General features: G+C 34.6%; 3 protein-coding genes across 6 annotated transcripts in view; all 3 read right to left on the reverse strand.

The window, feature by feature from the left end:
• The window catches only part of LOC138324946 (fibroblast growth factor receptor 2-like), a 56499-nt gene that overhangs the window by 16625 nt on the left and 23327 nt on the right, over positions 1 to 16547 (reverse strand). The window contains exons 19-21 of one of the 4 annotated variants that reach the window (XM_069270224.1): positions 16268 to 16381; positions 15580 to 15695; positions 15283 to 15376 (exon numbers count right to left, since the gene is read on the reverse strand). Coding sequence is in view for 1 of the 4 variants with exons in the window: in XM_069270227.1 (XP_069126328.1) it covers positions 797 to 914; positions 1177 to 1496 (438 nt within the window). In the remaining 3 variants the exon portion in view is untranslated. Of the gene's footprint in view, positions 1 to 796; positions 915 to 1176; positions 1696 to 15265; positions 15377 to 15579; positions 15696 to 16267; positions 16382 to 16547 lie in introns of those variants that run through there. The other 3 variants (XM_069270225.1, XM_069270227.1, XM_069270226.1) reach the window with 3 other exon arrangements.
• On the reverse strand, positions 1807 to 4819 carry LOC138324950 (uncharacterized). Its single transcript, XM_069270234.1, has 4 exons — positions 4651 to 4819; positions 4064 to 4199; positions 2858 to 3071; positions 1807 to 2025 (listed from the first exon to the last, which is right to left on the reverse strand). Exons 1-4 carry the CDS (start codon positions 4802 to 4804, stop codon positions 1807 to 1809), a joined length of 723 nt encoding a protein of 240 aa, XP_069126335.1. The 5' UTR covers positions 4805 to 4819.
• LOC138326206 (tyrosine-protein kinase CSK-like) lies at positions 14019 to 16432 on the reverse strand. The gene is made up of 4 exons (XM_069272332.1): positions 16268 to 16432; positions 15623 to 15695; positions 15330 to 15376; positions 14019 to 14147 (listed from the first exon to the last, which is right to left on the reverse strand). Exons 1-4 carry the CDS (start codon positions 16430 to 16432, stop codon positions 14019 to 14021), a joined length of 414 nt encoding a protein of 137 aa, XP_069128433.1.

The raw sequence follows: 16547 nt of genomic DNA on the forward strand, positions 1-16547 counted from the left end.
GGAACCCACATATGACATTTAAGACATATCCCTTGAGTACTTTCTGAAAAATAGCGATAACAAACATCAACTACCAAAATCCAAGATGGCTGCCAGGCGTATATATGTTTTTCCCATCAGTTAGAAAATATACATGACACTCTTAGGGCTCAACGGGAACCTACATATGAAATTTGAGACATATCCCTGTAGTAATTTCTGAAAAATAGCAGTAACAAACATCAATTACCAAAATCTAAGATGGCTGCCAGGCGGCCAAATTGTTTTTCCGATCACTCTGAAAATCTGCATGACATTTTTAGGGCCCAAGGGGAACCTACATATGAAATTTGAGAAAGATCCCTTCAGTTATTTCTAAGAAATTACGGAAACAAACATCAACTGCCAAAATCCAAGATGGCTGCCAGGCGGACATATCATTTTTCCGATCAGCCTGAAAATCTGCATAACACTCTAAGGTCCCTAGGAGAACCCACATATGAAATTTGAGACTGATCCCTTGAGAACTTTCTGAGAAATAGCGGTACCAAACATCAACTGCCAAAATGCAAGATGGCTGCCTGGCGGCCATATTGGTTTTTCGATCAGTCACGAAATCTGTATGACACTCCGTGTGCTCTAGGGAAACCTACATATGAAAATTGAGACAGATCCCATCAGTACTTTCTGAAAATAGCGGTAATAAACATTGTTTACGGACGGACGACGAACGACGGACGATGGAACACAGCCGAAAGGTGATTTGAATAGTGTGCTAAAAATCATTCCTTAATTAAATTGAGGAGATATTCCTTACTTTGGTAACATTGCCACTTGTAATACCGGATTCAATCAGCTCCCCTGAATCATTAGCGGTTATTTTCCATTTGAGCATATGGATTCCACTGTGTCTGTCGGAAGCCAAAATCGAAACTCTACAATGCAAGAGATAACATAATTACAAAAGATTATCAAAACAGTCAAAACCTAACTTTTCCAACAATATTTTACTTATACTTTGTCTTGTTCTATTACCTATATAAACATCAAAGGCGTGTTATACACATATCCAGACACAAAGAGGTAATATTACCATACGACTAAACAATCCGGCAATGATTTCAATTGATGTTGGACTGCTGAGATACCGATGAGAAACATTTGAGAACATAGTTTGTCTATGTAACCATAACTCACCGGCTGGAGAACGGAAAGGAACCATTGTGCATGTTTTTGTGAAAGACTGGTTGTTCTATGACGGGTGGGGATGAGTCAGTATGCAACAGGATGGAGTCGGTGGCATTGTTGTTTACAACATCATATACACGCACCCATATACGTATGGAGTCACCATCGTGTCGGGGGATGTTGATGGAGGTGCGTTCGGTTAGGTATCCAGGCACGTTTTGCCATCCATGGGTGGGGGTCTGGGTGATGGTCGTTCCTCCATTTTTGTCACGTTTATAAGCTGTTTGTACACGTACTATTCCTTGTATGTTTTCAACTGGCTGCATCATACGATCTCCCTCAGTGTCGTCAAGGCTTGGCTGTACATGCCGATTTACAATTCCATTGTATAAATCTGTTTTGAATGGTGAAACTCGTGTTAAAAGATTCAAATTCACGTGATCATGGTTAACAAAATGATTGGCCCAGCTAATCTGGATAGGCTCGCCAAGAGCACTTTCGTTTTGCAATGTTGATATCCAAAGGTGTTTTTCTCCAACCGACCCGGTATAATCATTTTGTTATCATTTATAGAGACAGATGAAGAATTGTCGAACAGAAGAAGTCGTCTGGCGTACTTAAAGTTGCTCGCCTTATCCGCTACCTCCAGTAGAATACTATACATACCGATTCCATTCGGTGCGTAAACAGGAATGGCTCAGTTACATTCACCTGTATAGTAGACAAAGAGTGGTTTGTGTTTATTTCAGTTAGTTCCCCTGTCCTGCTATCTGGCCCCAGCTTGTACACATCAATTGTATACTTGTTGACACCAGAAAGATCGTCTATCCAGCCGTCCCAGCTGATGGTGACTGGCTCCTGAAAGATACAAGTATCAAATCACATTCTGTAGTTTTTTTATGTAGCAGTAATGATACATGTCATTCTGATTAATCTAAGTAAAATTATTGCATCAGATAATGATTGTTTTTCATTTTCGAAATAACCGGGCAAAACGCCAACTCCAAATAACACCATTTCTTGTTATGAATTAGAAGGTCTCAGGGCGCGGTTGTTCAAACAGTGTTAAAACGTAATCACATGATTAATGAAAAAATTAATTCTGGTTTAACCTTTGATTAAATATTCTCTTAATTAGTTTCTTAAGAATGGGTAAGCAATACATATATGTACTTTTTTCAAGTTAGCTTCCTATGAAATTATTTGATCTCGATTGGAAAATTGTTGTAAGTTGAATTCCCTTTTAATGGGCCTTAGTGACCTCAACAAACATAGGTTTTCTTACCAACTGTCATCAAATAAATATGTCCAAGACTGATCACCTCACGTATAAAACTAATTCAAATTACCAGTAAAGAGTTGGCTCTAAATGTTAATCCTGACTTTATTATTAATCTTATACCTGACATTTTTGTCAACATGTTATGACATATTACATTTATTGCTGCCAGTACAGGTTGGCAAACAGAGGACTAATGTATATCGTATTTGCTATCAAAACACGTTTCATTCTTGTATCTTTTCGGTCTAGCTGCACAATTATAAGTTATCTTTACTTGCATTTTGAACTTAAACTGCTGTATATCTGGGTTTTTTTTTCACAAACACTATATTATAAAATATTGATATAATAAACATAGATAGGAAATAGAAAATGGGACGATGTAAACGTCCGTGGTTGAGAACCTACCTTACTGATGTCTGTAGAGAGGTGTAGTGGGGACTCGTGGTGGGAACAGCTGTTGTTTTCACTACAGTGTCTAGGGAAATGGAAGTCAAACATGTACTGCATGTGTTTTGTCGCTGTCCTCCCTATATAATACTCGGTCCTATCCCGGGTATTAGTGTTTTGGTTTGTGATGTATCTATACCCACCACTCTTCGCGGTAACTGTGGCAGTTAAGCTAAAAACAAATATCACCAAATTTTCTTTTCTCAGTTTTAATCTTATACATAACATGAAAGGAACACAATGTATTTATATTTCTGAAACAATTCATGAAGTAACAATTACCTTTTAAATGTTGTTTGCGTGAAATTTCAATTTTAAAATATAAATACATTTTTATATCTTCTGCAAGATGATGGTGTTAAAATTGTAAGAAAACGTGATAAACATACAATATCGCCAATAAATAGTATGATATCACATTTCAAGTGAGTGCCACGATTTATTGTAAATTTGTTTAAAACATTAATAGATAAAAATGTTGACATTTTTGTCTAAAACGGCACATATGTTTTCTCCCATACTTGACAAGATTATCATGTGGTTCATAAGGAAAAGATAACGCTGTCTATTACCGGGGTAGGGGAAATTAGCTCACACGTGTTTGAAAATGACGTCATCGACACATACGGAGATTGCTATGTGAATATGCATTACAATTCGGGAGAAAAATAATCAAACATGGGTCTGTGAACGATTTTGGCCGCCAACCCTCGATAAGCCTCGGGATCACCCGCAAAAATCGTTCACTCGGGTTGTAAAAAATTAATAGAATCTTACATTGGTCTTTTAAGTAGACAGGGATATATCAACTCGAGTGAAAGGTTTTGGCTAATCAACCCGAGACTTGCCGAGGGTTGATGATCAAAATTTTCCACGAGGGTTGAGATATCCCTGTCCACCTGACTGGTCCATGTAAGATTCTTTTTTTTTTTTAACGAGAAATGGTGAACATGAAGTCGACATAAACGTCGCTGTGCGTAAAAATGTATTGATGACGTCACTGTCTTTCACGGTAAAAGATAGAGTTATCTTTTCCCTAGCATCCGCGGGATAACCCTGTAAAGTATAGGAGAAATCCCTGTCATCTTAACAGACCCATGTAAGATTTTATCAATCTATATTGTATACCATGTGATACTTATTTACAGGAACTAAATGACATACTTATCTCCATGCTCCAATAGCCAATCAAAATTTGAGTCTGTGATGTTGCAGATCATACTGTTTTTTATATTGGTGTTTGCAGGGAAGCCATCACATTGGTAGCTTTTCGGTGGTCGTGTGTATATCACATTGTCGCCTACAAAATAATAAAAATTGTATCATTTTGTGAAGCTAAATAATGTATGTAAATCACCCTTCACACTGTATAAGAAAAGACTCAATTATGAATGACCTTGATATTTGTCAGGTGTCAACAGATCTCATTTTCGACATTCATCATGACAGAGTAAAAGACTTCCATATTTGTTCAAATATATAACCTTGGCCTTCATTCAAAGTCACAGGGGTAAAGCTATTTTCTTGCACTATTTTCAAGGTCGTTACGTGATTTGAGTGCAGTTTGAAGAGGGTTTAAGACATATAAATCATGATTATGACAGATTCAACGTGTCTTTTATAAGATTGAGGAAAACGATGGACTGCCTAATACATCAAAGAAAATACTATATGTTGAACGCCATCATACTCAGTACCACAAATCAATAAATTGAAATAGATAAAGGAGACAATTATATGGATAAGTTTACCTGGGCGTGTAATTTTATTGAGAGTTAACATTACGTCAGCGTCCTGTATGCCGAACGCATACTGCTCGATATATCTCCGATCCGGTAGGTTATGGATGTAAGGAGGTAAAGTCAGCTTCGAAATAGACATTGACGATGTTATAGTAATTTTCATTGACCCAAATAAGATCTATTTCGTTGTTATCTGGGGAGGACGAGTCTGTCACAAACCGTACATTTCCTTTCCTGACGATCGTTCCTTCATAAGCAGAAAACTGCTGCTCCTTAACATTGTTGGAGATTCTGAAACTTTAGTAAATATCAATACACTGTTAGTCACATCATGCAGCTGGTTCCTTTTGAGGGTCAAAGCATTCGCCATTTTGACCTAAAAATTTGATAAATCAATTTCAACTAATTAAAAGATCGTTGGCTAGGTATAAAGCATCTATATTGTGACGACTGCTTTAGGCCATGCGTGCGAAGAGCGATAATGCGCCATGTCGCTCTGTGCATGACGGGGTCACCAATATGACACTGTTACACGGCCAAATTCAGCCACCATACATGTATTATTGAACCAATTAATTTCATTTGCAAATACTTTGCGAAATATCGATATTATTACCACTGACCTTAGTGTATCTTTATGTTATGACATACAAAATGTAAAATTGATAATGCAATACTGTTATAATTATAATGGTTTACAAACTTTCATTTGTTTCTTAAAGGCCAACTTTTTTCTGAAACAAACATTAAAAGTTTCTCAAGTTCAATAATAACATAAGAAAATTGATATCGATGGCCTATGGTGAGGTTATAACACCAAACAAAATGCAAGATTCCCTGCTTTGCCGTCTGGCACAGTAAACTTACCATCGGTAATTAGGACGACGTTGGGAAACTTACATGTAAGACGACCGCGTTAAAAAATATTGCTTAATATATCTAAATCAAATTATATAGAAGGCGATGATCAGTGTATTATTAATGATAAGCTAATTACTTTTGCAACTCTACAAAATTATCAATCTCGATTTACATCCACATTTGAAAAATTAACAACCGTCAAAGTCTTGTTGCTTGACTCTAAACTTAAAAGTTTGTTGAATCAAATTGTACGCAACAATTAAATTCAACAATTAGCCATTAGATCATGACAACTTTTCTCGTTTTATACATTTCATCTAACAACGCTAATCCTAATACTACAGAACTTTTGAAGAATAAATTTAACTTACATTGCAGACAAGTTGTGTCTTCGAACCCATCCTGACATTGACAGTCGTCGGGAAAATAACATATACCAGGAAAACATGGCTTTAGATATGAACACGTTACTGAAACAGATAACAAAACTTACACATAACAATGTGCTCTCTAAAACTGCACTCTATAGCCATTTGAAGTGTTCTTCACCTAACAGGGTGTGTTGCAAGCATGTAAAACTATGTCTTACTGTTGACAATTCGCGAGATATTTCATTTTGCGACTTTGGGTGAAATTTCGAAATAATCGAAATTAAAACCCTCGCGAATATTGGCGACGATAGAGTAGTGAAGGGAGTTCAAACAAATTACCTTTTTATTTATAAGGACAGATCAAGCATTCTGTATGTGATTTACAGATCATATTTCTCGAGGCATTAATGTAAATGTTTGTTCTAATACACACACAAAATCATAAAAAGTAAAATGGTAATTTTTATATGGAAATGCATTGAAAAAATTGATAATTTTACCGATTGAATATCTAATTAATTTATCACTTTATCATTAAATTTACTCACTTCGGGCACAGTTATTTCCAACGGTTCCCGAAGCACATTTGCACTGATTTGGACTTATACATGTGCCTCCATTTTGACACGGAGGGGAACAAATAGCTGAAAATGATCAAATATGAAATCATTAATCAACGTTCTATGATAAAACAAAACCATTGCACTTACGAATACTTACGAAATCGGATTGCTGCCCCAGTAGTTCTTTATTTCAGAATTTCTGGTTAATGTCTCAAAATTTTTTCTAGAAATGGGTTTTTAGTATGATAGCATTCCTTAACTCACAAGCATAATCGGTCTTCAGCCTGATTAATATATTTCATACATTCAGACTTTTTTTTTTGAAATTTTTAATTATTGTATTCTTCAGTATTGTTGCTAAATTGTACGACTTGCTTTTGTATTCAATGTATCTCAATAAAGGTTTTTTTGTGTGTCTTCAATTGCTTTAATGGACAATTTTGTTCAACGACGGCGTAATGCAACATGGATGATGAAACATTGAAAAATAGAAATAGATAATAAGAAAACTTACACTCACCAGATAATAACGTGACATCATCAATGTATGTGACCATCATTGTCGATGACGTAATTAATTTTGACGCATTATGGTGACCCTTTGATTGCAGCGCGCTATAGAAATGTTTCCAAAGAACTACACGTTTGTTATTTTTCAATAAAGTATGGGAGAAGATAATTCACATGGGTCGATCAGGTGGACAGGGATATCTCAGCCCATGGGAAGCCTCGGGAAGACCAGCCAAAGTATTTACCTCGGGGGGATATATCTCTGTTCACTAGTCATTGATACAATGTACATACGTGTATTGCAGCCTGCTCCAGTATAGCCAGGACAGCATTTGTATCTGTATTGTTGTCTATATCTTGTGACAGTCTTGTAGGACCAGCTGCAAAATCATGACGTTCTCCTGGTTATTTTATCGATTTATACGGTGGCATATCTTACTGTCATCGTGACATTTCACAAATGGTATCACGGTTATATTCGGTCTTACCAGGATAAACTATGTATTTTTGATTCACTTTTAATGTTTGTTAATTAATAGTCATGCTATTGACTGGGTAATGTGAAACACTCAATGGTATTGGAGATGAATACATAAATACAGAAATACTAAAAATAACTATAAAATGATGTGAAACAGTTTGTTCAACAATAGAAGTCAGGGAATACGCAGGTTTTGTTGTGTGTGGTTACAGTGTAAATATTAAGGTGTAGCAAAAACTCAAAATGTATCTAAGAAAATATGCGTAAAACATCTGTATTTATATTGTGTATCTATTAACTTGTGTGTAGTACGTAAACAATTAATTTACCAGAATCCCCCAGTGCCGACTGCATGTTCTTTTGTTAATACACAGACGAATACGAGTAAAGGCAAGTGCCCCTATAAACAAAAACAGGACTTATTAAGATAACATCCCGCTCTAAATAATGCCATGTATAGTTTATAGAACAAATCCCATTAGCAGTTGTTTCTACAGAAAAAAACAATGTTTTTCATTTAATTATGTAAGGGTATTCAGAAAACATAAAGTGAACATCCAAAGCAAATTACCAAAAGTATAGCTTGGAAGAATCCAAAGGGTGTTTAGTAAATCAAACACAAGCACAAACAATATGTTTTGTTTCGGTGGGTCAAGAACCAATGAACAACAAATTTTGATAAGAGAATCCAAAACAATGGGGCTTATATAATACATACATATAGTAAATAAGTGATGATTCAATTCGCCTCTGGGACAGAGATTGTTAAAATTATTTCTACTAAAATAATAATTTAACTACGTATTTCCTTAACTCTTCACAGTTTCAAGTCTAACCTTTTTCATATCAATATCAAATGTACTGACTAAATATCAAATGACACTGCGCATCTAAAATGTTCGTCAGTAGCTGAGATGGTTTATAAGATGTTTTACAGTGGTAACATACACAGCACCAAGTATATGTTCGAAATAAATAGTTTCAATAGATATATATCGACTTTATTCCCACATGGTTTTAAACCGTACTTTGCACAAACATCTTTAAAACTGTTCAGGTAAATCAGGTTAGATTACGTGACACGCAATGATGACAAGAAATGATGTCAAAAAAAACACCTCGAGTGTAATTCCGACTGTAGAATAGTAGTTTACCAACTTTAAAACTGACTCTGCTGGCGCATTTTATATATATATGCATGCATGTACCTGTTTGATATCGTGTCGGTAATCATAACGGTGAAGCAAAACCGAACAAAAAAACTGAAACACAATAATTAAGAATCATGCTTCTTTTATTGCTTTCTTTCCCTATGCAAGATGTTTTCGAGCTTAAGTAAAACTGAATGATTAAAATATCATTATATCAGAAACAATTGCAAGAACAAAGCACGGCCTTAAGAACTTCCTTTTGGTACAAGACACATCTATTGGTTTTAAAACAAATTGGTTTAATAGACTGTTATCAGCGTATAGAACCTTTCCCTTCGAAAAAGTGATATAGTATTTATGTGACTTTTTTTTAATTTTTGTTCAGGAAGGAGGGACCTGAAAGGTTTAAACATTTTTTTTTAAAAATGTCTTTACAGATGTCTTATCACACCAGCCCCCCTATACCAACTGTAAAATGGAAGTGGGGGGGATAACAATTTCACAATAAAGTAGTGATCTTTTTTATTTGGTTAACTATTTAAAAATCATAATTTGCCTTGTCGATAGCTTAGCTTTAGAGAGGAAACTATTCCCCCCCCCTTTATGACTGATGTATGATGTATTATTCTAAGTTGTAACCATTGTAATAATGTATTGTGAGAAACGAGAAAAAAAAAAAGGAATTCTAATATTTCTCCCATCTGCCATAAAGAAGTTCAAGGACTGGTACCGGAAATTTCTTGAATTTCTCCAACAAATGAGGATATATATCTCAAATGCTAACACAATAGATAAGGAAATAACAAAATAATAGATATATAAGACTAGATGCTTACAAATTCTGAAATATTGATGTCTTCACTAATTTTATAAAAGCAAAGTTAACCATCAAGGGAAAATACAATTGTTTACCAGTAAGTCGAGGCTCCGTTGTTGGAGCTACAAACAGAACAACTTTCTTGCTAATGCATGTACATTTTCTATATATATAATACAATAACTATAATAGTATTATCCTTTACAAGTAAAATATTGCATTGAATTTTCCTTGAACCCAGCAAGTGCCTCATTTAGAAGGTATTTCCGGCCACATCAAATTAGATATTAAGCGTCGTATGATATAATTGTTGAAGAAACTTTTTTTATTTTATTTTTTTTTTTCGAAAACGACCGTTTTTGACGTCATTTTACCGTGAAACCTAACAAATCGCGTTATTCCCCACCTTGTTTGATTGAAATAAATACTTAGAAAATTTAATTATGATATTCCTTAGTCGAACAAGTGCAAAATTAAAAGGGTGGTGAACGCATGCTTGAAACACAAACAATATTAGTCCAATATATAACTGATTGAGTAATCCTTTATAATAAAATATACCAATTCACCTCTAAACAATTGGCGTGTCTTGAATATTTTACAACTGTCCATAAAAATAAAACATCTTTCTTTAATTCTTTTTACATAACACAAATATACACGTATAAAAGTAAATATAATAATATAATAATGTGGTCGTAAACTTACCCATAACATAATTGAGCACAACATCCCCACAAACAGTACAATGTATAAAGAGATGTTTCCCATCGTTTTTGTTCTGATCGTAGGGTCTGAATGAACAGTGAACACATGCACACAGTAGCTTTATAGTCATTCGATACATTCCGAGGCATTTCTCCGTCATACAATACACTTTCGTACATTGCAGCATTGTCGACAATTAATTCTTACCGCATTGGATTCAATGAGACTATTGTATACCAGCTAATTCTATACTAGCAAAGCCACTTAACACGGGTGGATTATTGACAAGCGTATCTTAGCTTTCTACGAGGACCAATGTGTTTAGCTATAATCATGACTTAACAATAACTAATCAAAATTCACAGCCAGCTTATGATGCAGTAAATAACACGGACTGGGCTGCTTATCAGATAGAGCATTGATTCCCCAGTCTGTCACTATTGCAAACATGTAATTATAAAATTGCGACCAAAATGGCAATTTGGAGATCTTATACCTTCACTATCCGCTGTTCACCGTTTCTGCACATCAGAGGAATTTTTCATCTCTATAACTTCTAATTAGAGCCTGGCTTGATACGACAGAATTACACCGAACCCCTCGTGAGGAATAATCTTGACTATCTCTGACTCAAACTCAGCCTCATGAACGCGAGACTCACTGTAAATAAAATTTGTAGTATACAGGATGATTTGGTCTCTAGCAGAGCATGCTTCATGGATAAAGCACCACAAAAAACCGTGAGTTCCACTGGGTTTTTTTTTCTTTAAAGGGATAATTCAGTCTTAGAGTGCATTAAAATTTGCATATATATCGGAAATAAACTAACCTTCTGGTTAGAGTTCAGCATACAGTGTGTGAGCCAACTGGTTATATTGTGACCTGGTAGGGTGTGTTGTTCCGTGTCTCTTGCGGAAGCATTTGTACACAGTGGTATAGTTAACAGGTTATTTATTTCCTTGTATATTGGATTTCTGTTATTTTCATGTGGATATCGTTCTGGTGCAACGCGGGAAAGAGTAGTTACAAGTCAGTCAGGAGGAAAAGGAAAACCCCAAGCCCATATAATGAACGATGAAAAGGCATTGACAAAAATAGATTATAAAATATAATTACAGCATGATTATATTTATTATATGTTGAAGGTTAGTATCCCCTCTCACCGATAAAGGTACACTTACCTCAATATTTATGATGGCACGTTTCTGACCTTCATGTTTAAGACACGTATTTTGGATGGAAGGGGAATTCCCTACTCACGTTTAAGATAGACATATGAGGGCTAGTAATATAAGTAATCAGCTTATCTTATAATCGTTCTGTTATTATTGTGTTAAGAGGGAACTACATGATTCACAGGTAAAATGTCATCCTGTAGAAAACACAATTATAGTGACCATAAAACACAAGTTGTCATCGCGTAAGGTTGTTTCACAAATGTCTCTGTAAGTTTCTGTATTTATAAATTATGAAAAAACACAAATACTGTTAAATATAACTTATCACATAATCTGTGATTATTTCACCCATGCATTATGTTTTCATATTTCACTAGTATAATATGAGCCGGAGCAATAATCATAGGTTTAAAATTCATTGTGGCGTCATGGAAGAAGCAATAACAATTCGTCAGGAAAATGAAGTGACGTCAGGATTTCGTGAACGGCGGGGAAATATGGTGGCTGGATTTTCTCCATTCATTTTGTCACGAGTTTTAACTTCGAAATTTAGGTCTTATTTTTAATATTAAAATCCTAAATATGTGTTCATCTTATACGAGATTTTTTCGTTTTTTTGTAGAGCCAAATTTTTACAATTTTGTTTGCCTCAATTGTCTTCACTTAAAAAATCACTACGCCAGTATTTTTAGCTTTATCGAACTAATTTTTGCTGTAATTCTTTACTAGTTTGTAATTAAAGTGTTAGGCATTAATACGTGAACTGATATGTTTTGCCACTTTATTTTAATATTTAATGGTAATTCTAGCACTTTTATTTTTTATTGTAAAATATTGAAAAATGACAGATATCGAAATGGGGCGAAAAAGTAAGCACACGGACCCCCCATTTTCTCTGCCTGAATTTAAACGACACCCCGTGTCTCATAAACAAAAATAACGGAATTCAACGTATTGGTTGTCTCAGACACGAATGTTGTAAAAAAACGTTATTACTTTTTTATTCTCAAATGCATACTTTTTAACTTATATTTTCAGCTTTAAGAGGGTATTTTGTTTGTGTTATACAATATTCATTTATCACTTGGTCTATTTACAATTTTTGTTACTTCCTAGGTCTAGGGCAACAATGTTTATTGGTGATTGTTTTGGAAAATTCTGAAGTAAACATAAACATTGGGGATATTTATCACGCTGTGATTTATGCATTAAACTGCCTTCTTATGGGTTTATGTTCCTATAATTCTCCAAGGATTGCAGACAAACTGACTACCGCACGTTAGCGCGTTATAGTTTATTTGTCTGCAATCCTGGGAGAATTATAGGACCATAAATCCACCAGGAAGGCAATTTAATGCTTATTTTTCCATTCTATATACTTTTTTTTATCTCTTATATACATTATATGACTATATTTGTTTATATGAGGCAGCTACTTACTTAGCTTGATGTTATACATAACGTATATTTGCACATATATGTTGTTGCAGTTTTCTCCCTTTGGATCAAGTGGCAGATATAAATCTCTAATAAACTATTATTGTAGAATCAAAATGCTGTATGATAAATTTGATGTTAATTGGAATTGTCTTAATCTTATAATATATTGTGTATACATTTTTTTTTTCTGCTAGATTCTCAAAGAAGGGACGGCAAAAGGTTAAATATTAATTAGTATCCAGGTAAAGAAGGCATAAAGTCGTATTTGAAACGAATTATTTGTTTATTTAAAAAGTCAATAAATAAGAGTGCATTTCATTATTATCAATCCTCGAGATACTACAGATACAGAATATAAAGATCAAGTGACATCCTTGACATAAAATGAATACCCGAGGTGAATTAAGGAACAAGACAGGAATTGAATGAGGAGCATCATACACTTTATTATAATATAATACACAGATTTTATATACATATAAATCACGGTAGAGGGCTGTGCTTCTATAGATAATAATAATATCATAGTATACCTGGTTCACTGTTGTTATCAATACACAAGTTTCTGGTGGTATACAAAATAATCTACGGTAAGTAAAGAAGCGATTAGAATCTTAATAAAATTGATTAGCAAATAACGAATTAGTCAGGATTATCTTACTTATATACACAAACGATTGGTTCAGTGTAATCCCGTTTTTATGTTGTCAGACACTAAACAATAAGACTAGTATCGAAACATGTTAACATTCTACTGTTACAATGTTTTACTACATTTAAAACGAGTTAAAATTTTCGACTTCATTAAACAAAAAGTTTTATTTAAAAGTTATAGACAAAGCTTAATATAGTGAGAGTAATAATTAGTAAGGAAAAAAGTCTACTTCTTTATTGTATATAAACATCTCAGACACACTTTCTACAATGAACAACCTGAAAAGCAAAAGTTTCCAGTAGTGCAATAGGCTAGTATAATTTTTAAAAAGTAAAAGAGGTTCAATGGTCTCTATATAGAGGTGGGTTGAGGCAGGGCTTACAGCTAATCCAAGCTCGTTATTAGTTTTGCAAGAAAGCGTTTGTTGTTGTTCTGTACTTTATGAAACACATTCATGTTTTATGAACTGCACTTAAAAGTTTTGAATGTTATTTTAAATAATTTTTATGGTGTATTGAATAATTCTTGCTTGTTCTCACAGCGAAGATGAATGCCTTAGAATCATAAGAATGAAAGAAAAATGCAGTAAAACTACTTCATGTTTCTGCTGTCCAGTTCATCTTGTGTAGGTAGCACTATTTTTCACTGAGTGTGATAGTAATCTGCCCACCACTTTGACCTGAAGGTACTGCTGATCTCCTGTACAATGGCAGAGAACTTTGGCCGTGATGACTTTTTATCCTGCCAGCAGTTCTTCATTATCTCGTAATGCTACAAAAACAAGCATACTCGTAATGAGTGTCAATTACTTGATATGGATGCTTAGAATTTATTCAATGAAATTGTTATGGTTTTTAATGCTTTACGCCCTTTTAATTGAAAACACATTTGAAGAAGTCACTTAATAATTACTAATACCACTGTATAAATGTAAAATGAAATTGTACACCACAGCTTGGCTTCCTTGTCTGACCATGTACACTAATTTTTACCACAATAGACGGTGATAATCAACTCTCAGGACAATTAAATAAAATAGTGCAGCTGTTTCTTAACAATTTGTTTATACCACACGTTTTCTGATTGGCTGACACAGTGAACTTTGACCGAACTATTTATTTCTCAGTGTCACGTCAACGTCATAATGTCAACGTGACGTCATTCTAATAATCCGAATTGACATCAAAAACTGCTGAGGAAATTCTAGTCGTGTGTTGTGTCCAAAATGAACGTTTTCAATCATGTTTTAATTGGACCAGTAAATCAAAAAACTGACGGACTGTATTTTTCATTAATGAATTTTCTGTAGATTTATCGTGTTTGAAACGGATTGATCTTGAATTGGTAATCTTGATGATTATATGGCGGAAAAAACGATTTCGTTGAATTTTTGATGTATACGATGTCCGATTCTTTTATCTGGAAAACGATGATTTTGACTAAATGTATTATCTACCCTAATTATGTCAAATTTATTTTTGATATCGATGGATTCTTTATAAAACGATGATTTTGAATAAAGTGTATTACTAGACCTTATTTGCATATTTCGGTAAATACACGTAACCATATCCCCGCCGTATTTCTATCCGCTAAACACGAATTTGATTGTGGTAGAAACAGATCCCACTACTTGTGGTTGTTGAATATTGAATTAATCCACACTCGTAAGTTTATGTTTTTAAAGCTAATGCATTGGTAAGCAATATTATTACTCAAATTGGTGGTAACGCAAATTGGTGGTAACGCTTGGTGGTGAATAACATATTAAAAGCTCTTCTTGATTTGTGAGTATGAAAATTACGACACAACTTCAAAGGTCAAGTCAGAAAGTGAATAAACAGATGGATCTCTGACGTATTGTTACCTAGTTTCTGTAACGTGCTTACACTTTCCGATAACTTACATGTCAGCACAGTTTGCCGGACGGCTCATACGGTAACCATTGGATACCTTCGTGGCCACCTCCATACTCCGTATTTCAGGGTACGGCGTCTCACCTGGAGTTGTCAAAGATTAATTTTAGATAGAATAATATCCATCATAGAAAATATCCTTATCATGACTTAAAATTGCGTTCTGAAGATCTGGCATATATCCATACTACAAAATACAAAAAAAAATCAAGATAGTATTTATGTGATATACATGTGCACATTTGTTATATATTGGTTAGATAGAATCTATAGAATATATATCATACCTAGACTGAATATTTCCCACAGGACAATTCCATAGGCCCATACAATCACTCTCTAGGGTCGCCTGTTTCAATGACGTCATACATTCTGGAGCCATCCATTTGATTGGCACCTTTTCCTGATTGGTAACAAAAATATGTGGTCTTCATTTAAAAGGTTTGAGGGGAAAAATCTTTTATCTGTTACATTGATGAAAGCATGAACATGGTGTTTTAATATAATCCATTGACACACTTATTTAACGTATTTTCTGGTAATATAGAATTTCGGGTATTTGGTGGACAGGTAGAAATCACGAGGTTTTGGGTTTTGTTTTAGTTTAACGCCCTATTAACAGCCAGGGTTATGTAAGGACGTGCTAGGTTTGTTGGTGGAGGACAGCCGGAGTATTCGAAGAAAAACCTCTGGCCAGCGGTCAGCAACTATCCCACGTGGGATTTAAACTCGCGACACAGAAGTGGAGGGCTTGTGGTAATATGCCTAGACATAATAACTACTCAGCCATCCGGTTCCCAATGAAAATCGACCGTCAAAAAGGGAAACAGAAAATATTGAATATACTAGTTAAACGCCACATTCAATGTACTGTAGCAAATACGCGAAAAAAAGATTACGCGTTTTTTTAATGAAAAATGAAACACTGAAAAGTATCGTAGCAACACTCTGTCTACTGGTACCCATAGTACTTACCTTCCCTGTATCTCCATCTTGCACGGTGTCTTTTGTTGGTCCAAATCCGGCAACTTTGGCATCGTGACTTGATGTTAGAAGAATATTCCTGGCAGCCAAGTGGCAATGGATAATCTTAATAGAGAACCGAGTCCTTAAGACGTTAGTTAATCCAAGCCATTTCATCGATACAGTAAAGTGGGTATACCACTTCGTTAAAAAGATATTCCTAAAAGTAGACCTTTTTTACGAAACTGAATATCAATTTGATATAGTTTTGAACCATCTAGGAACACTGATG

This window comes from Argopecten irradians, chromosome 6, assembly GCF_041381155.1.
Source record: "Argopecten irradians isolate NY chromosome 6, Ai_NY, whole genome shotgun sequence".
Lineage (NCBI taxonomy): Eukaryota > Metazoa > Mollusca > Bivalvia > Pectinida > Pectinidae > Argopecten > Argopecten irradians.